General features: G+C 48.6%; 5 protein-coding genes across 5 annotated transcripts; 1 reads left to right on the top strand and 4 right to left on the bottom strand.

Moving 5' to 3' along the window:
• Positions 1 to 199: 199 nt before the first annotated feature.
• On the bottom strand, positions 200 to 6137 carry ONS95_002888 (uncharacterized protein). Its single transcript, XM_058496172.1, has 5 exons — positions 3775 to 6137; positions 3499 to 3725; positions 822 to 3439; positions 719 to 772; positions 200 to 661 (listed from the first exon to the last, which is right to left on the bottom strand). The coding sequence occupies exons 1-3, from the start codon at positions 4029 to 4031 to the stop codon at positions 933 to 935; spliced, it is 2991 nt and encodes a 996-aa protein (XP_058353422.1). The 5' UTR covers positions 4032 to 6137; the 3' UTR covers positions 200 to 661; positions 719 to 772; positions 822 to 932.
• On the top strand, positions 5419 to 5949 carry ONS95_002887 (uncharacterized protein; the record flags this gene model as incomplete). The annotated part of the gene is made up of 2 exons (XM_058496171.1): positions 5419 to 5478; positions 5530 to 5949. 2 exons carry the CDS (start codon positions 5419 to 5421, stop codon positions 5947 to 5949), a joined length of 480 nt encoding a protein of 159 aa, XP_058353423.1.
• A 395-nt stretch (positions 6138 to 6532) lies between the features above and the next one.
• KLP8 (kinesin-like protein Klp8) lies at positions 6533 to 11511 on the bottom strand (the record flags this gene model as incomplete). Its single annotated transcript, XM_058496170.1, has 2 exons — positions 6533 to 11376; positions 11448 to 11511. 2 exons carry the CDS (start codon positions 11509 to 11511, stop codon positions 6533 to 6535), a joined length of 4908 nt encoding a protein of 1635 aa, XP_058353421.1.
• A 1228-nt stretch (positions 11512 to 12739) lies between these two features.
• Positions 12740 to 14463, bottom strand: ONS95_002885 (uncharacterized protein; the record flags this gene model as incomplete). Its single annotated transcript, XM_058496169.1, has 4 exons — positions 12740 to 13390; positions 13441 to 13850; positions 13912 to 14334; positions 14391 to 14463. 4 exons carry the CDS (start codon positions 14461 to 14463, stop codon positions 12740 to 12742), a joined length of 1557 nt encoding a protein of 518 aa, XP_058353420.1.
• ONS95_002884 (uncharacterized protein) lies at positions 14313 to 18467 on the bottom strand. The gene is made up of 6 exons (XM_058496168.1): positions 17725 to 18467; positions 17586 to 17667; positions 17061 to 17534; positions 16699 to 17011; positions 16309 to 16637; positions 14313 to 16222 (listed from the first exon to the last, which is right to left on the bottom strand). Exons 1-6 carry the CDS (start codon positions 18055 to 18057, stop codon positions 15747 to 15749), a joined length of 2007 nt encoding a protein of 668 aa, XP_058353419.1. The 5' UTR covers positions 18058 to 18467; the 3' UTR covers positions 14313 to 15746.
• Positions 18468 to 21029: the final 2562 nt, after the last annotated feature.

Genomic DNA, 21029 nt, shown 5'->3' with positions numbered 1-21029 from the left:
CCGACAAACCTCACCTCAGTCAAACCTCCCTGCTTTTGGGGTGGTATTAAGCGGGCAGTAGGGTGAGGTGGTGTCAACTTTCAAGCGACGGAATGGGGGAGGTGCGTCTACAAAACATACGGAATTCAACACACCTACCCGCAAGCAAGGCGGGTGCCTCAACATTTCAGAGAAGAAGAGGCAGTGAATGCTTGAAGATGATAAGGATAAGGGGTCCTGATTTTTTACAATACAAAAGCACTCTGTTTATCTGTTTCTTTATTAATTATTAATCACGGTTTCAAAAGTAATGGCCCTGAACTGCTGAAACCACACTTTTCCAGGGCACTACGCTGAAGCGAGCCGCTAATGTTACTATCTGGCTCGCCTGGACGACAATGCAGCATTCAAATCTCAGCGTTCTTCGCTTAATTACAGGGTCTCGCTACGGCAGTTGAGTGGGAAAGTGCTTGTGAAGCTCGCTCACTAGAAAAGACCTATTGTCGAAACACAGACACCGGTCTTTTAACTCTTTGCCTAACCCTGAGCTAACATACGCTAAAACCTATGCGAAACACTTTATTATCGCATTCCCTGTAATACAGGTTTTCCTTTACTGCGTAAATGAGCGCTAAGGGAATCTTGATCTAATAACAACCCCAAGTCAGTTCATGTTGCATATCTCTAGACAGAGAACATCAGATACAAGTAACGAAACAAGAGGAAGCATGCCACATACGACCATAGACTGAAGAGAATGGGGCATCCCGTCCGCTCTGCCAAACCCAAGCTTCTGATCGGTGAATTAGTAGTTGGGTGGGTGACCACCAGCGAATACCCACTGTTGTATGTTTTTGATTTTTGAACCTTTTGCCAAACAATACTCGAGTAGATGGCCGTATTGGTGAAGAACGCCATTCGGGGAAGAAGGTCTGGCAGTCAGATCGTGTCTTCTAGGCCAACATCTCCTCTTCTATCTCCATATCGTGGCCAGAATCATCCGAGTCTTGTTCAGAAGCGCTCTCCTCGCACGCCCGTGCCTTCCGTTCCTCTACGCTCTGTATCCAGTAGTGCAGGATCTCTAGACACTCCTTGGGATCATAGGTACCATTCTCTACGGCTGGGTTAATCGAATCCATGGTTTGCTGGAAGTGCTTGATAGCTTGGTCAAATAGCCCGTCATCTGCGTAGCCCATTCCAGTCTCCCAGCAGCTGTCCAAGGACATCAGAGCATATACCGTTGATAACCAACATTGCACCTTCTCAGCACATCCGTGGTATATATTGATACTTGGTTCTCTAGCTGCTACCTCGGTGAATCTCGTGATCGCTTGTCGGAAGTACAGTATCGCTTCTTCGAACTGACCTTTATCGACGAAATCAAATCCCGTTTCTTCCAAACTCGCCATCTCCCGCTCAACCACGTTCGAAATCCACCTGCGGACTCGTTCGATTGATTTTGTGTGTGAACCAGCAACAGGTTCACTGCTGCTCCTTTTGGCTTCGACGAGTTCGGCTTCGACCTGCTGAAAATGGGAAAGAGCTTCGTTGAAACGTCCTTGGTCTGCGTAACCGAAACCGATCGCTTTGCATTGCTCCATCTGCACTATTGATATCCACCTAGTAATTCTCGTGATACCTCCCTCAGCCGAACTGATGGCAGGGTCACCTGTAATATCCACTTTCATTTCAGTGAGCTTTGTGCGCTGCTGCTGAAAATGCAGAATGGCATCATCAAATAGCCCTCGGTCCGCAAATTCGAATCCGATTGCCTTGCATTTGTCTGTGTCCACTTGCACCATCCAACCTCGTATCGTCTCGATATTTTCGTTCTGAGAACCATCTTCTTCACCCTGGTGAAGCAGTTTAATGTCCGATATCGTGCGCTCATAATGTGAAATAGCTTCATCGAAAAGTGCTTGATCCGCATAGCAATATCCGAGGTACTTGCAGCTTGCCATGGAATACCTGTGCTCAACGCCAAATGTCTCAACATACAGATCATATCTTTTCTTATACCAAGATGCAGCTTCTCTCTTACGGCCGGTCTGCTCTGATATCAACGCCAGCGTGTGGAACACGCTAGCTCGATAACTCGGAGACATGAATACCTCTTGGTAGTGAAGCAAGTCCTGCAATATCTGTTCACTTTTAGCCAGACGGCCTTGACGTCTCCATGACTCTGCCAGCTCATAATGGTATGAAAAAGATCCTCTATCCTCAATCGCGCTCAGGTCTGGGAATGCCCCATTGAGGTGTTGGAGCAACTGTGCAGCCTCTTGGTGTTGATCTCTGGCATTCAGCACTCTTACAAGACCAAGATGTTTGTCGAAAGTCGTGATTCTCTGAAATGTATCCACATGAGAGTACCCTGGAAGCTGAGACCAAAGGTGTAGGAACGTGCGGGTTAGCTTTTCGCTCTGAGAAAACAGTTCTCTTCGGAACAAACAATCTGCTAACCGCCATATACTCTTCATACCCTCATAACTTATTACTCCAAATCTGCTCAATTGTATCTGCAGTAGTTCTAGACATATTACTTCTGCTTCTTTATTTTCCCCAAATTGAGTGAGTAAGACGGCTAGTGTATCTCGTGACCCAATAGCTATGTATTGATCGGCGAAGCGGTCTAATATCGTCTTATGAAAGTCTCGGTGAAGGTTTCGAGCTTCGACGCAAGCTCCTTTAAACAAGAGGCACAGAATTACATTTAGACTCGCGTCCAATATCTGATTCGGATTCAGGTGACGAACGGGCGCATGCCTCTTCATTCTTATGATCCGACGATACCAAAGCAATGCCGAATGGTAATCTCTTGAAAAATGGTAATGCTTCGCAATGAACGCCATACTATCCGCCAGATTGAGGATATTGACAGGCGCCATCTTGCTCCATCTGCGCATCTTAGCCATGCATTTGGCCTCAGAAAGTTGCAGATCGTCTAGCGACGAGAATCCATACATTCGAGACATCGTTTTCGCAGTTGGTGCTGCGAACGGAGACAATCCAGCAGTTGGTCTATCTTGGAATTTCCAAGTCGGTATGATCAAAGGGTTGTGCTTGTGATGGTGGACATCAGACCCCACGACAGCGGTCGAGTTTGCGGGGTCATTCTCCTCGTCTTGAGAGTTCGAAGCTGGACACCTTTCCATCTCCGCGAGAGCATCGTCAACGTCCAGACCCTCTCCCAGAAGCGAGCGGTCAAGAGAAAATGACTCGCACTCATAGAGGCTTAATGCTCCTAAAAGTCCTGTGAGTCGAGGAGAATCGATAACATTGACTGATTCCCAAATATTAATTGGCATACTGTTCCTGTCTACTGGGAGGAAGCTATCCGGTGCATCACCATCCATCATCGAGGCATCTGGAATGATTGGACCTTTCTCAATGACCACGAAACCAGGACTAATATTTGGTCCGCCGTTTGTTCCAGACTCTTCAGCTATCTTGGATGTGGCACCTGCAGCTTTTCAGTTCATGTCATACGTCAAAATATCGTATACCTCCAATCAAACGTACCTGAAGTCGCGCCAGTGATATCACTATTCTTCATTTCACCCTGCAGGGGAACTCCATCAAGCTTGCTCCACCTTTCCAATTTCGACTTGTCAAGCATCCGTCCTCGAATCGTCGTGGTCTCGAAAGCCTGCTTTCTCTTGACCGATTCAAGCACAGACAGTCTCTCAGCTTTCTTCGTATTCTTCTCGAAGCCCCACTCCGAAATCTTTCGGTTGAATTGTCGTTTCCTACAACGAGGTCAGTATGATCAGGGGCCATTTGGATTGTCTGACATACGTCAGTCGGAAGTTGTACACCTCGGCGATATGTTTTGTGACAGCCTGGCGGGTCATGTTCTCGTCGAGGTACAGGCGACGAATGAAGGGCTTTAGCTCCGGCCATTGCTCCTTGGTGACTTCCTTCCATTTTAAACCAGCTGGAGCAACCGATCGCGAATGTATGTTGTTGATATGAGTGGCGGATTTACCGCTTTCGTGATCCAGGTTCATCTCCTGAGGCAAGGCTGCCATCGGCAGAACACCAATTTCATCCATCCTTAGCAACCGTTTTTGGCGGAAGCGGTGTTTTGACAGTATGTACCAAGTATGAGAGCTTTGGAGAAGAGTCAATCAGAATAATAGTTTGGGTGAGTTGGGAGGGAAGAGCTGCTTCTTAGCTCGACATGACAAAGTCGCGGAGAACAAGATGTGGATGTCTCCAAGACCATCACACGAACATCACACACTCATGTATCAATCAGATATTTGGCTAGCACGACCGCCTGGAGATAGGTGCTGAAAGTCTCTCACAGTCTAGAGCTGTGGTGGCTTGCATGTGGTGTACCGTAGCAAACCAATCAACAAAAGTCCCCAGCATGGCAGCATGCTGCTTTTGCTGGCGAGGCTGAAATCTACCGAATCCGAGCCAACCAGAGAGACCTGGAGCCAGGGGACATTGCATGCCGGCACCAGCCGGTCGTACAACCTTGTATTTGCCAGCTCTCCCACAAGGGATTCAAAGAGGCTCCGTGTGGGTGCCCATCGCCATGTCCACCAATCCGCGCATTCTTTATCCCTATCCGCACGTACCTTAGGTGTGAACGACCCTGGCGTGAAAGCAGCATCAACGTGTGGCTTGACGAAAGTCCCCAACATACAGTCTAAGCAATTCGCCTAGTACCGTGACCGAAGGTGACGGCATCCATCAAACTACCCGGATCTGCTCCAGGATCTTAAACCGGCACACGAGATCCCTCTGATCCTATCTCGATCCATACCCAGTTATGTTCGTTTCCAAAAGTCCCCAGCATGGGCAAGGCTGCAGCGCGTCTATTGACCGACAGCCGTGGAGGCTTTCAAGCTTATGTACCTGCGTTACACCTTGAACCATATTGACAAGCCCTATGGAGATACTGAGAGCTCTTCTCATTCGTCGAATGTGGTGCAGAAAGTCCCCCGCATCAAGTTGTTGACTTCGTCTAATTGTTTTCATGTCTTGCCCAGAATTCCATGCTCCTTTGTAGATGGGCGCATTTGTAAACGGATCATAAACCCGGGATGATGTGCTGAATACCAAAATAGTAGACAGCATCCGAGCCAGTGAGCGTCCCGAAAATGAGCGAAAAGGTCCCCCACAGCAAAGTGTCTCTGCCCTTCTCAGAAATGACGGTGCTGGTTCTTGTCCGAAAGTCCCCTACAGCGAGATGTACTGGGGACTGAACACACCAGCTTCGTGCACTCGAGACAACTTCGCACCATGATATTGTGATCTCCTCGTGGATGCTGGCCATGACTTCGACTTCACGAAAGTATAAAGCGTCCAACCCTCAACCTTTCGAAACGATGCATACTCCGTAGAGCCCGACTTCATTGACATTCCTACCTGAAAATTTGACTCCATTAATCTCCAAGAAGCACGGTATCCCTCATCACCGACACCAAAATGGCCAACATCTCTCAAGACCACACATCGCACCAGTCCAGTGCCTCAACCAGCAAAGAAGTACGTTCGTCCCCTGAGGCATCAACACAGCGCTGACCAAATCCCTTCAAGCCCAAGACATATACTACCACCCATCGTACCTGGCCACAGCTACACATAGGCCACACCTCTGAATCAAACACCAGCTCTTACACGAACGCTCACCCCCAAGCCCACCACCAAACCCAAGCCTCTAACCCAGCCTCCCAGCCTTCAAGCACTAGCTCCAACCACTACAATCACACCAGCACCAGCACCAACACCCACAGCAACCCCAACCTTCACAACCCTCTATCCCGCTGGCTCAACGAGTCTCAACAACAAAGTCCCTACGACACCATCTACCAGGTCGAATATGCACCCGCTGGACACTACCAGGCTGTGCAAGGAGGCGAGAAGATGGAGAGGGGAAATGGTGGCAATGAGAGGAGTGCTGAGGAGAATTGGAGTATGGAGGGGGATGTGGATGGGCAGTCTGAGAAGTGGGTTTGAAGGAGGGAGGAGTGATGTGATGTGATGGGTGGGTGTGTGAGTGTCGGGGTGAGGTAAACGATGAGGTGAAAGGGAAGGATGGGAATGAGGAGGAGTAATGGAGAGCAGAACGAACAAGACAATAAACATAAACGAATTCTTACCCAACTATCTACAATTGAAGCAAGCGACAAAAAAAGGACAGGCCAAAGCCTGGCTGAGTTCAACTCATCGAATTCTCCTCTCCTACCTATCCAAGCTCCCCGATCTATACAACTCGTTCATCCTTTCCAACAACTCGTCTCAAATCTTCCCACCTCCCCAACCATCTATGTAGATGTAAACAAAAGAAAAGGTATTAGTGAATATGTAAGAATTAGCTGAACATGGGTATCATACACTCATTTCATACACCAGCATACATTAAGGCGTTATGGGATCCAAATCGGTCGACAACAAGGATCAGGATCGCGATCGAAAGCAAAATGCATAAGCAAAATAAAAAGAAAAAATTACCACCGCCCTTTCGCTCGCTTGCTCCGATTATCGACACCTGCAATGCTTCTCGCCGTCCAGTTCTTCAGTCAATCCAGTGTGACGGAGGTTAGTAATAGTCATCATCTGACGTCCCATTACCACTCCCACTTCCGCTCCCGCCGAAATAGCTCTGATCAATCTTGAAAATCCACTCGACCTTCTCCCTTTCACTCCTCGCTTTAAACAGCCACGTATTATCTGTGCCATAGACAGCAAACACACGATCCTCATCATTCGTCTGGGCTCTACCACGACCATTCGCACCACCCCCGTTCTCACCGTCACGGCGTAACAGCCGAGCAATTTGTGGCTGATGATCAACGCGAGAGTTGCGAAGAGAGACGACACAGACTTCTTCTCCGTCGGGAACGGAATGAATGTGCATGTATGGACGGCGGAGTTCGACAAACCGTCGTACCCATCGGGAGGAGTCGGCGGAGGGAGTGAGGAGGTAACCACCTTTGAGGATCGTGGGGTTCTTGGTGACTTGAGAGACGGTGGCGAGGAGATGAGGTGATGTTGGTGCCTGAGCTTGCGTAGGTGGTGCACCGGTTGAAGGAGGTTCGACGTTCGTGGGAGTGAGAATATTAGTTATTGGATCTTGGCAAAGCTTCCATAGCTTCAAATACCTCTCCAAGATCTCTTTGTCGTGGTCGGAGAGTGTTGGCCCAGAGGCTTCTGCCTCTGCTGGTGGGGTATCGCCATTTGTGGCAGGGCTAGCAGATGCTTTTGGGAAAGTAATGCGACTAAGCAGTGGTTGTGCTGCTTCAATCTCGGCATGCCGCTGCTTTCGCCTCTTCGCGGCAATGTAGTCCCGTATCAGGCTTACGCCTCTAGGCGTCCAATTCGTCAAGCCTTCTTCACCTTTCACGAAATCGTTCTGGGTGTTCATGCGCCACAAATCACCTGCTCTCTTGACGGGCGTTGGACGAACAGCAACCGAGAAAATGCCAGAGGTAGCATGGACGATTCGTACTGTCTGCCATAGCGATGCAAACATCGATGTTGACCGCACATACGAACGTGATAGAATCTGACCCCAGACATCAATCGAGAATGTCATCAGATCAGCAAGCTTAGGAGATGATACATCCCAAGTAAGAGACATTTGAACTTTGTACTTGTCTGCTGTAACACGATCAAGAAGCAGCGATTCGTGCGCACTCGAATCCCATTGCCCGATGATAGTGACGTTACTGGTACCGTTGGCATTTTGCTGAACCTTTGGCTTCGAAACAAGCTTCAATGGTATATCTGGAGAGGGAGAGGTGAGATCTGGCGACTTCCCCACATGGTCAACAAGTTGTACACGGCCGACTCTGAGTCCAGAAACATCTTCCCAAGGAAGAGCTTCTCCAGAACTATGCGTCAGATTGATTACAATGCGTCGTTGGAGACCTTGGTGGAGTTGAAAAGATCCCTTGTCCAGGTCGCTTGTCTGGAGGACTTCGACTGGAAGGTATTCACCATTTTCGGCCAGCTCGTGGATCTGTATCCGAGCAAAAACATCGTGTTTCTCTTCCGTGTAGAATTGAGATTCTGCTATTCGAGCGTTCTTTCGTTTCTGCTTTGGTCTCGGAACGTTGTCCCGTATATCATCCCAGCTTAGCAGCTTGTCCAGGTGCATCGACGAAACTTTAGCGAAGATGGCGACACGGAGACAAACATTGGTTGGGCCGAACATTGGCACGCTCATACTGTGAACACTCTCAAAACGGATTGGACCTTCGTCGAAATCCTTAATCATCTGAGTTGTTGTAACACCACCTTCTGCTGAAACGCCTGGGAGGAAAAGCTGAGCATGTACTTCTGTGCCCTCTCGCTCCGCAAATCCCACCAAGTCGTGCATAACCACGTTGAACTTCAGGGTACTCGAAGGTGCGCGAGCAGACGATGGCTCAAGCGACAACTTAATCATACCAATGGCGTGGGAAGTGTATGGTGAGAGAACATCAAGGCTGAAATCCTGGACTCGGCTCTCAAAGACAGCAGCGAGCGGCACATCAACGTCACCGACATGGGTATACTGGGGCATGCAGGTCTCCATGAACGGGTTATCGAGCTGGAAATGCTGGAGGTATTCCGGACGATCGATATACTGATGCATCTGTCTCATCCGCCTAACTCGATCCCGTAGCTTTTCCAAACTCCAGAGATGAACAACACTATTTCGGTAGTCAATAACGCGTACGCCGACACAGGGCTTCGTCGCATCTTCGAGGAAGAAGTCATCGCCTTCGCCGGAAATACCATTCAGAACCATGTCATATGACGAGCACATATCGTGACCAACGTCAACGATCGTGAACTGAAACACGACACTCTCGTCCATCTCTTGACTCATGATCTGGGCTTCTTTGAGATTTGCTGCAGATTGCAGAACGCTTTCAGCCATCCTCACGTACCTCCGACTCCTCCAGTGCTCGACAACTTTCTCTGCAATGGTGATTTCGCGTTCGCTAAGAGGTGAAGGGCCTTCTGTTGACCTCGGAGCCATAGATTGAAGGCGTTCCTCGAATTCTTTCCGTTGTGCGTCAAGCTGCTTGAGCATTTCTTCCTTGACTTCTCTGAGATTCTCCTCCATGCGGGCTTTCTCTTTTCTGATCTCCTCCACTTCCACATTGGCAGCTTCAGCAGATTTCAGTTGGTCTTGGTATTCTTCTTTCTGTTTGTCCAGCTGAACCTGCATCTCCTCTCGTACTTCTCGCATCTTGTCTTCGACCTCGCCTTGTTTTGGAGTCGATGGCATAGTCAGAGCTGTATCGAGCGAGAAGTTGTCTAACGTCCCATTCGACAGATATTTCTCTCGCACAGGATAGGATGTGACCGAGTCCATATCGTCGTCCATATTCTGGCCTGCACGTTCAGCTCTCGCTTTCTGCACATCTTCGAAGAGAATATTCAACTCCTCATCTGTTAAACCAGCGATCTGCTTATCCGGCCCGAGGATAGCGCCAGCAGCTTCTCTCCTTGCAAACGACCAATCAGAATCTCGACCTCGTTGAAGTGACATTGGTGAATCTGGTTGACTTGCATCCCAATCAACCTCCGAAGCTGCTTTACTGAAAGATCTCTCGTGCCCTGGTCTGGGACTTGGCGAGGGTGATACTTTTTCAAAATCGCCCATCTGGTTTGCAATTATCGAATGTCTTAGCGAGCTCTGCTCAGCTCTTTCCGCCCGAGCTTCCATAGGATGATTGAATCTGAAAATGTGGAAATCTCCAAGAATGACTCGATATCCACTTCGCAGTCGTTTGGGCTCTTCTATCCGTTTGCCATTGACCATGACAGCTGCTCCAGGATTGGGCACCAGTGTGACGACATTGTCGGTATTCTCGAAGGTACAATGCTCATCAAGGATACGAGTTCCATTTAATCGAATCTCAGAGACGTGTTCTCCAACGACATCAACGTTTCCGACCGTCGTGGTTCCAGGCTTGAGGTTGTACACCAAACATTCTGCTAGTAAAGGATCATCGGACAAATTGACCAAATGTGGCATTTTCTTTGGCGTATGCAGGCCAACGAAACCTTTCTCGATACTGATTCCCAGTTCTTCGAGAGCAGCTTCTCGTTCCTTGTGGATCTCTTCCGTCTTCTGTAATTTCTGCTCCCAGGTTTGGTTAAGATCCGAATACAACTTCTCACTCTGGTTGAGCTGTTCGGCAATCTCTGCTTTCGAGACTTTCTTGACAGATCCATCGGCTTGAACAATGCTGACGATTTGCTTGTCCAGTGGTGTTCCTTCCGCATAGACCTCCTCTGTTGGTCCCCCGCCGCCACCACTCAGTTTCCCTCGAAGAGCTTCCAACTCCTCTTTCAGCTCTCGGATCATTCTGGCATTGGCATCTTCGTTGACCACAGCGTGATTCTTAATTCTCTTCGCACTGTCCGCGTATCTGAGCGTACTCAACGTCTCGTCGAAATTGATATCCGCAGGACTGATGGCTGCAATCATGGCCGTCATACTGTTTCCTCCCAACGAATCTTTCAACAGCCATGTCAAAACACTGTCTCTGTATGGAACCTGGCCCATAGCTTTCCCGCCTTTCTTCTTTTTGCCTTCTGACAGATCTGCCAGCGCGGCAATAACTCGACCAAGCGTAGACAGCGATCTATTGATCTCAGCACCTTCCTTCAGACGAGCTCCAGTAGCACCTGTTGACTGTGCTCTTTCGGAACCAGCTAAATCCACCAAACTAATCTTCGCGACCTTCTCCAGAGACATTTTGGTATCCGTGTCGTATCGCTTCTGGGTAAGAGTAAGGGTAAAAACGGCATGACTTCTACTACTCGTTTCGTTCATATTTGTGGCCGCGACTGTTCTCGCCTTGTTTCCCTCGTCCATCAAGTGTTCAATCTCGTTGAAACTGCTCGCAACCAATTTCGCTAGATCTTCCACATACGGTCCAGTAGACGGATGTTCTCTGACCTTGAGATTCCCTTTCGTAGATGGATTCAGCAGATCTCTGACTCTCTCGTTGTAAATTTCCAGATATGAGACCTCCACGGTAAACTTGACATTCTTGTCCTTCGTCTGCATCTGCGCAATCCTCTCGAACATGTCCTGGCAAATTTTCGGAACAACACCTGCCTCCTTTCCATATCCCATCATGGAGTACGATTTTCCAGATCCAGTTTGTCCATAGGCAAAAATACAGTTATTGTATCCCTGAAATGCGTTATCCAGTAAAGGTTTCCCCAAATCTTCGTGTAGATCATCCTGCCCGGCATAGTTTGGATCGCTCTTGTCGAAAGACCAGTATGATTTATCGAACGCGAAGACTTTCTGTCCAACATCCTTTGCGCCTCCTTTCCCAGCTCGCATTCGTTCTTCGGCATCTGGAGGTGGTACGAGAACCGTTTGCGCGCCTTCCATTTGAACAATACATTTTGCTCCGCGGTCGAGTTCTGCAGTAAAGAGTCAGTACTGGGGGGGCAGAGAATGAGGGGTTGCCCTCGAGAGAACCTGGGAAATATACCTCTGCCGTTGAAAGGACGACATCTCACCACCACCTTAATGTTTCCTCCACCTTGAGGCGCCATCTTTTCGTGTATTGATGTCTACCAGTAACCCCAAGTTTGTCCCCGATCATCAAGCCCCGTTTGACCGCTCTAGTCTCCGCGTGTTCTTGAAAGTGTTTGCTATCCAATATTTGACCCAACGGCTGTACAATATTTGCGGTTCGTATTCGTGTCATCGGAGGTATGCAAATAGATTTGCTCAGGTCGAGAGAATCATGTTATTGACCTCGTTGTCCGTGGGTCCAGGGGGAAATGAGTCCTGTGTCCACCGGGTTGCCCACGTTGCCGTTCGCGTCCTGGGCTGAGGGCGACGTCAGAATATGGTGCATATGCTTCGGGATATGTAGTTATATGGTTAAGGCGACCAGATAGCCGTTGTGAGCTGAAATCGAATGTTGATTAATTGTTGAGAAACTGTCGCGTCAACATTCGCGTGCCAGTCAACATCCTGAGATTCTTCCGAGCTTCAAATGAACAGACCCCTGTCATTCATGCAGCCAGATTTACGTCAGCCAGCTGTCATGTGCACGGGATAACTTCGGCTCTTGCCCTGGACTTTCCAACGAACCCGCTGACCCAGTCAACTCTGCACTGGAAAAGTAAAATATTTTTGAGCTTGTCTGAGATTATCTTGTCCATTCTTATGATTTGAATATGCTCTGTCTCTCTTCTAATCTCTTAATACAAAACTATTTCAACGACTTTTTTACCCCTAATTTAAAGTGAGGCCTTCGACCAATTGCAAGGACCCACTGACCTCAAAGACTGCACGAAAAACCAGATCTGTTATCTTGAAAGTCCGATAACAGCTCGCCAATTCATTAGGCATCGGTTTTATACGTGATTGATGGTGTCAAAAAAGCACGAGCCCATTATTGACCTCTGTAAGCGATGAGTAAATAGTACAGAAAAGCCAGGTAGCGATCACATCTTCGATCTTGCTCGATTAAGTGAAGAAAAGGTCAACCATTATGCCCGCCATCACATGTTCTCGTACGAGGAATCATTATTTGACTGTATTCCGAGAAGGAAAACCACTGTGTCTAAGGTATGTGCACCTCCTTTTGCTGTTTATTCATGGGGTCAAGCGTCGCTTCGACACCTCACGCAATCCCTCGAGACTGGTATGATCAAACATCACATTCTCGCATAGAAACGAAATCCGCACAGCTCATCACCAGCAGCAGTCAACTCAAAGGCAATTTTCTATTTGCTAGTGATATCATGGAATCCAAAAAACAATACAGATCTAAATCCTCTCAACCTCCGTCTCCACTCCATCCTTCTCACCCACGTCCTCCCCCTCCTTCCTCTCAAACCTCCTCAAATCCACCTTCGCATTCCACCCCATCCACCACTTCCCCGCAAATAACTCCTCCATCATCTCCATCGGCACACCCTTCGTCTCCGGAGCCCAGACCCCCAAAAGCACAAAACCAAACGCACAAACCATAGCCCAGAATACATACGCGCCCCAAATATCAAAGCTTACAAACATATTCGGCGTAACTCGCACAACTGCGAATTGGAAGAACCAGTGTAGTGCCATGTTCGTGGCGTAGCACACGCTGCGGATTCGCGTGGGGTATATCTCTGTCCCGTAGAGATATTGAACGGTGCAGAGACCGATGGACCAGCCTACTGCGTAGACAAAGACGGATGCGATGGCTGCGTCTGATGCGGGTTTGTTCTCGGATGATCTAAATAGCGCCATGTAGATGGACATGTAAATATGTGTGCCGCATTGCATCCCTAGTCCTGTGAGCATGCAGCGGCGACGACCGAAGACGTCGACGAGACCCCAAGTGAAGACGAGTGTGAAGACGAGTTTGACGATTCCATATGCGCCGGAAGTGATGAGTGATGTATTTGTGCCTACAATACCCGCATATTCGAAGATCTGGATACCGATATTAGCAAGTGCTCAATTTCAAAAGACGACTAGCTTACCTGTGGGATGTAATACGTAATTCCATTTCCCCCCGACCACTGAGCAACAGTTTGCATAGCTGCTCCAAGAAGAAATCGTTCTCTATACGAAGAGTTCGTGGCAATTTCCTTGATAATAGTAGTTACTTTAACTCCGGCAAGATTCTGTCTCTTGTTCTTGATCTGTTCCTGAATCTCCTCGTACTCCTCCGCCAAGCTGTCATCAACACTCTTCGAATTCCGAAGACGAGCAAGCGCTGCCAAGGCCTCATCTCCCCTATCTTTGGAAGCGAAGTATCGAGGTGTGTCGGAGAGGAAGAATGAGGAGACGAATGCGAGGCCGACAGGGATGAGGGGTACGGCTTGAACGAGACGGTATTGTGTAGCTGTTGATGCCATCGTTTTGTTGGCGGCATAGTTGATGAAGAAACCTGTTCATATCAGATTACCCATTCTCTAACATAGAGATAAAGATAAAAATGGAAGACTTACCAAGCGTAAGAAATGAAAGCAAAACCACCATATACATACTAACAACCATACCCCTCGACTTCGCAGGCGCAATCTCCGACAAATACAGCGGCGCCACGACCGTCAAACCACCCGCTCCAAGACCTCCCCATATCCTCGCAAACAGCATGAACGGTATAATCCCCGACGAGAATATCTGCATGATGATACCGCTCGCCCAAAGAATGACAAAGCATTGCCAAGACCGCAGACGACCCAGACGATCGTTCACCGTGAGTGCGATTAAGGAGCCGAATGCTGCACCTAGGACACCAAACGAGGAGATGTTGGCTTTGCGATCGGCGAGTCCTGAGGGGTTGTTCTTCCAGAGAGAGGTGGCGAGACCGAAGTCGTTCTTGAAGGAAGTCAAGCCTGTTGAGGCGCTGAATCCACCCTCATCGTAGCCTACAAATATCACAATCGACATCAGACTTTAACTGTCGCAAGAGAGAAGTTCTTACCTTTTGGAATACCACCTGCAGCAATCACCAAGATGGTAAAAGCATAATACCAGTTGACATCAACCTTAAACATGATGAACCCGTTGGAATCCAACCCTTCCAATCAGAACTGGCGATCCGGATTCCAAAGCGTCACCTCGCCGTCCTTACACACCAGAGCCAATGATCTCTCACAGACCATCAACTGCCCGGTGGTTTTCCTCCCCAATATACCAGTTCCTGACCCACTCAGGTGTGGAGAATAGCCGTCACCCCACGCCCACGCACCCCCAATCTCAATGCGGGGTTGTACAGTAGCACAGTACAATACGACCCTACCTTATCCAAAACAAAACAAAACAAAACCTCCTGCCAACCCAGTTCAATCTCAAGTCCTCGTTCTCTATCCGTACTTCAGCCTTTTCGCACTCAGTAGATGGATGAGATGAAGTTTGTAAAAGAGGTGGCCAGAAGAAGAAGATGTCGGGTGATGCAGGAATGAAAATGGTGGAGAAAGGGTTTTCCGTCGCACCATTTTGGACTGAAGTCGGATTCTGGCCGAGCCTTGTGTTTTGGAGCTACAGTACGCGAGTTACTGTACGCTCTTTAGTGCCCGCTTAATTGTTTGTGTCTTGGCTGATGTCCCAGGCGGTACTTTTGCAGTGATGGAAGATGAGTTGATTCAGGGGGGAGTTATATTGTGAAGGTGGAGGGAGATGATGGTTCTTTAATGTACCTTTAAGCATTTCAAAACCATTACACGCAGGAATAGGAGTCCGACAGCAGGAGGGGCTTTCGACTTCATTGTCGAAATTTGTTCCACCCCCGCCAAGCATCATCCCAAGATTTCTTCACAGCCCACGACCTCTAAGCTATTCAGTTCAGCAGGAAAAAGACGGAGTTTGCTCCCAGAGACGTTCATCTTCAACTTCATGGTCTGAAAATAGGTTTACAGCGTATCAAGTCTGACTTCAATCCCAAAGAAGAGGACCATCTCCATGTATCCTTCATCACTCAAACCTCTTCTCAGGAGCATAATACGCGTCCGTCCGTCTCTTTGAGTTCTTGAGGAACCCAGTACAAGTCACTACAGCGTCAACTGCAAAATCGACGTCAATACCAAAACCTCGCTTCGCTTCTGCAAGTCAAAACACCATGCCCACTACACTATGGTATACACCCCTCCCGCCTTCCTACCACTCGCACGAAGCGCGCATTAACCACGCTCTCCAGAACCTCTGGAATGTTGGTCACGAAGAGAAGGATGTTGATAGACAGGAATAGCTGTCACTATCTCTGACCGATTCATACAGACAGCACCGTCATTCCAGCATACACTTCTCAAGGACCTTTTCATCTCCACAACCCGACATGAAGTCACGAATCCTTGTCGTCGGAACCCAAAGCTCCGTCTTGCGCAGAATCCAGAGTCCAGAATCCAGAATCCCTTCGGCCAGGTCCATATGCCTCGAGAAATCCAGTACTTGCCCTCTCAGCATCCCACCTCTGATTAAACTCATAAAGCGCCCCCACAGTGGCATGAATCGGTTCCAGCGACGAAAACGCATCCAGCATCTCCGGCGAGATCTCAAAATTCTCCAGCCCAAAATCCTGCAGCGGTACAGCTGGATGCTGGAACGCACTCGCATCAATCTCAAAATTATTGTTATTATTCTGGAGCTGTGGCGCGGGGACTGGTTCAGCTGTGGGTGGTAAGAATCGGAGTTCTTGTATATTGCTGGGGTATTTGTTGACTGGTGGATGACTAGGACCGGCGAAGGTGGTATCTGTGGGGAAGTGGATGTTGAGTTTGGAGAGGGCTTGGGTGATGAGGTTTAGGGAGCTGCCGATGACTGTATGCTTGAGTTAGTCGAGAAAGTGGAAAGGCAGTGCTGCTGATAAACCACAAAGCACGCAGTTCAAAGAGGAATTCGCTCACCAGGGTTAATCCTCCCCACCCTCTCCAACGCCATAATACAAAACTCCAGCCTCCTAAACGTCATCTCCTCACCCACGACCGGTCCAGATGTAGCTTGTACTTGCAGCAGGAAGATAGAAGCGGCAATATAAACACTATACGACAGCGATAAAATACAGTAATCGTCTCCAAACGTTCGACAGAATAAGTCAAAGATGGCGATTATGGATGTAGCGGAGGAGATGCACTCGACGAGGTGGTTGGGGTCAGGTCGTTGTTGGGCGATGTTGGAAGATCGTTGGAAGAGCATAGGTCTGAAGAGGAGGATTTTGAACGTGTGGTAGAGACAACTAAATGCTGTTAGCAATGAGTCTTTCTACAGGATGTGTTTGTGGAGAAAATAGGACGTACTTTAGGGTAACAATATGACTAGGCGGACAAAAAGCCGGCAGCTCTTTCGCATCAATCCTCAGAAAACTCGGAAGGTCATCCCACCACCTCCCCAAAGCTCTACTCTCCGTAGCCAGACAGGCCTGAATTTCAGCTTCGGAGTTTCGACCAAGTGGATCGTAAATATGGATCAAGATCTGGTTGAAGATCTCGGATAGCTGACACATCCTCATGAAGCATGAAATTGAATGCGCTTGTGTGGGCGGATAGTCGAAACCTTCTGGGTAGACTATACCGTGCGGTTTCCAGAACTCGGTTTCGGCCGAGTCGTCAACTGCAAGCTGTCAGCACGGCTCATGGCTATCTATGAGTGTAAAACTTACGCATGATCTGCGGCGGACTGATATTTGAGTGCTGCAAGGTAGGCGACCTCCCAAGATAAAGACTAATCATCTTATCCCAGAAATAACAACTCCAAAACAGCCGATGCCTAATCTCAATATCCTCATCCGATAACTGTACAGCACCTGCATATCTCTGGCCATCGATAGTAATGCCCATGTCCTCAATAAGCCGGAACGCCATGCCGCTGTACAGCCAGGCCTGCGTTCGGTTCCCGGCACTACATTCTTGTGCACTGAGCAGAAGCAGTGTCTGAACTGTGGGTATCTTGCTGTGTCCCTGTCTCAGCTCTTCAAACAGCAGCGTCCGTGTCTGCCGCCAGAAAAGCTGCCCATTCTCGTAAGGTTCAAGCAATTTTCGGATCTTGGCGTCGTTCTTGCACCATCTCACCGCATGTGAGAGCATAGCGTTGAGCAGAGTATGGGAGTAGTACGAGCCCAGAACTTCCATGTCACCTGTAAACAGTCAGCTCTAGTCTTGCTTTGAATTGAATAGGAAAAGCGTACGAGTGAAAGCTGGCCTGTACACAAAGTTGAAAAGCGGTTGAATCCAACACCAATGGACATCCAAGAGAAACTGGAATGGCTCCTACAGAAATAATTATCTAATCATCCGTCGATTCTTCAGATTTTCTCAAGTACCTACCGGCGTCTCCGCAAACGTCTCTTTCGCCCTCTGCTGCCACGCATTATTCACTAACCTCTCCTTCCTATCCCCTCCTCCAGCGGCTTCCAAGAACCCAGGGTACACACCTCCGTCTCTCCCAGGAACCTCACTTGGATCCCTGCTCACTGGATTCGGTAGCTGGAAGAAGCTCGTCGCACCATGGTAGGTAATCCCACCTTTCTCGTCCCTTTTCAAGCCATCGAACGTCCCCATACCATCATGTGACAATGGGATACCCTTTTCCAAGCCTGACCTAAAATCCTTCACGACTCCAGAAGCCCCTTGCAATCCTGATCCAGGTCCAGAAATCATCTCCTCATCTCCATCGCCGCCCTCTCTAAACTCCTCATTTCCTTGAACCCTCTCGCCTTGGCGCTGAAGCAATCCTTCCAACTCCCTTACCCGATTTTCGAGTTTCTGCGTATACGAAATCGTCGGCGCAAGCAGATACCTACAATTATCATTCCTGACAACACAGCGTCGACAGGCTGGCTGTTCCCCGCCGCACCGTACTTTTCGGACACGGCATTGGTCGCAAGAGAAGGCTTTCTTCTTGATAGACTTCACAGCTGATGTGGGGTGAGACCTGGGTTTTGGATTGGGATTGGAAGTGGGAGTAGAAGTGGGAGTGGGAGTGGCATTTGAATGGGAGGATGCCGGGGGCTAACGGACGATCACGTGCACCCATCTAGCCTTCGACGCAATTTCCAGTTGTGGGCAGATTTTGGGATTGAAAACGTATCTTGCTGCTCTGTTTAGATTCTTGAGATATATCTAGCCGATAGTTGGCTTGGAGAAGTTTCATGCTCTGAGGAGCACAAAATTCGAGGACTGAACGCAGACTTCAACTTTGTCGGGAACACTTCATAATAAAGTATGCCAAAACCATTCTTCAGAGCCGAGTTCAAGTTCAATCAACTTATGCGAACCGATCTCGAAAGGAAGTCAAAATTAAAATCAATAGAAGGGAATCTTGAATTCAAAGGCAGTGGGTTGAACATCTCCGTCGCTGATAAATCTCTTGATGTTGTAGAAGTATCTCCAGACTTTCCTTGAGGCGAGACACTGGGGACTGAACACAACACAAACAACACTTGGTTAATGTATTACCAAGAGAATATGACCTAAGCAAGAACAGAGAGATTGGGCATCGCAAAAATAGAGAGGTGTATTCCATTTATATAAGCTTGACGCGGACTGCCGCTCATCAGCACCACCTGTACTTGGAACCATGCATCGAGTCTGATTTTTGGTCATCTGAGTTGTGACTAACTGTCCCTGTAGACATAAAAGAGGAACCACGTTTGAGATTATCCGATAATTGGCGCTTGAAAAATCATGTAGGGGTTCTTTCATCGCGAGAGTAACTCGTTCTGCCGGCAGCCTCGGACACGAAGCGCATTGATTTATCCATATGTGAAAGAGGTGGTGCCCCTATTGCTCGTTTCTTTGGACCGGAGTGCAATACTAGATCGTTTACACCCAATCTTCCAATCTCGGACGGCGAAGTCGTGGATCCCAACGAATCCAAAACCTGATGCAAAACTTGATCTCGAGCCACAGACCTCGCCCAGAATTAGTTGAACAAATTCTGCTTTAGATGTACGGATGGGGAAAAGTTGTGCGAGTTGTCCTTGACACTGCAAACCCAGAGCAGTGAATGAGAAATAAATGTTTGAAACTGAAAGGATAATTTCTATTGCATCATAGCTTGTGGCAGCGATAGAATATGTATGATGTACGGAAGGGCCTTCAGAACAAAAGATCCTCGGCTTGCCCAGTCGAGTAAAGATACAGTGCATTGCATTCCAGACGGCGTAGAATGTTGTATGTCAAGACTTGTAGTCGTATGGCAGGCATTGGCCTAAGACAAGACGCTGCCAGGTGAGGTGGTACACGTATCATGAGCCCCGCCAATACCAAAGTGTGTGGCAATATGGATATTACAATGCCAGAAACGTGCAGTCACAGGTTGCCCAAGTATTGCCCCGGGCTTGACATATGAATGGGTACCTATCCAGAGGTGACGAACCATAGCAGACGGCTGATAAGGGTATAGAGACCGTCAATATAGGAGCATATAGACGTGACGTGGTGGACGAGTGGAGTGTGTCAAGGCTCGTAAGGCTTGTTGTGGTAGGATCGTGTGGGATATCTGCATTTGGATTGGCGATCTGACCGGCTGATTATCTGCAATGAAACGGTTCCAGGTGGCGTCGATACTTCCGATTGATCGATCTTGGTGGTTGTACCTTTCCTGTTCCTTACGGGCCACTGTGACCCTGCGGTATGCAGGCAACCTGGGAGTGGAGGGGTCATCGAATAACTGACCGCCCATTCAGAATTTGGGAGTTAATGGCGGTGTCGGATTTTATGGAGAGTAGAATGATACAAAGGCCAAGGTATTTATGGTACGGAATAAACGTGTCAAAATCTGCACCACACAGGCTCGGCGTATCAAACGGTGCGTGCCGGTGCGAGCATACCGAAAGTCAATTCTGAGCAGAAGGAAGGGAGGGCAAAACTGCATAGTGAGCGAGAGAGAAGACGATCCCAGTCGGATATGATACAGTCTAGCCAGTCGCAACAGCCAGTGAATGGTAGAATCTTAGTAAGATTGGTGGTCGTGCATGTTGATATGTGAAGGAGATGTCCAACGGCGCATGGCAATAGGTTGCCGTACCCAGGTACATATGATCCGGTAAAGTACACACGGAGGCAAGGTATTGAGGTGATAGGGGAGAAAGGAGCAATGTAGATACCTAGTAACTTACCATATCTATACCCAGGCATTTTGCCCCGCCCGTTCTTCCATTCGAGCAACGTGCTGTGTGTAGAGGAGAGCTGAAGCAAGATGATTGTATCGAGTGACACTGGGGTGAACTCAATCCTCGACTTGAGGAGGATGAAATTACACACCAAGGTAAAAGGTACCTTAGGATCTCCTTGGCCTCGCCCTTCCTTCCGCCATTCCTTCTGTATCAAATGATGTCCGTCTTCACGCTTCCTTGCTTCGCTTTCTCTCCCGTTGCCCTTGCCCTTGCCCACATGATATGCATTTGCTCTGCTCTGCTCTGCTCTGTTCTCCTTGGCCAGCACCAGATGTCTGTGCCACCGCCAGCCGTCCGCTTCTCCCTTCACCTCACCTCCCGTCACTTCACCAACCTGAACCTGGACCTGACTCGACCCACTGCGCCACTTCCAGCATTCTGATTTGATCCAAAGTCCATCAAGGAACGGTGTGGTGTGTGGTGTGGTGGCCGTTATGTCTGCAGGGCCCTATT

This window comes from Cadophora gregata (genome assembly GCF_030347475.1).
Source record: "Cadophora gregata isolate MNR1 chromosome Unknown scaffold_12, whole genome shotgun sequence".
Classification (NCBI taxonomy): domain Eukaryota; kingdom Fungi; phylum Ascomycota; class Leotiomycetes; order Helotiales; family Ploettnerulaceae; genus Cadophora; species Cadophora gregata.
This window is presented reverse-complemented; position numbering and strand designations above follow the sequence as displayed.

Excerpts from the sequence above, each read along its gene's own strand:
- ONS95_002888 (XM_058496172.1), bottom strand. The coding sequence starts at position 4,031 with ATGGATGAAATTGGTGTTCTGCCGATGGCAGCCTTGCCTCAGGAGATG. Across the intron at positions 3,726-3,774 it reads GTGTACAACTTCCGACTGAC|GAAACGACAATTCAACCGAA; the intron begins GTATGTCAGACA and ends ACCTCGTTGTAG. Across the intron at positions 3,440-3,498 it reads TATCACTGGCGCGACTTCAG|GTGCCACATCCAAGATAGCT; the intron begins GTACGTTTGATT and ends GAAAAGCTGCAG.
- ONS95_002884 (XM_058496168.1), bottom strand. The coding sequence starts at position 18,057 with ATGATTTCTGGACCTGGATCAGGATTGCAAGGGGCTTCTGGAGTCGTG. Across the intron at positions 17,668-17,724 it reads AGACGTTTGCGGAGACGCCG|GAGCCATTCCAGTTTCTCTT; the intron begins GTAGGTACTTGA and ends TTATTTCTGTAG. Across the intron at positions 16,223-16,308 it reads GGTGGGGAGGATTAACCCTG|TCATCGGCAGCTCCCTAAAC; the intron begins GTGAGCGAATTC and ends TCAAGCATACAG.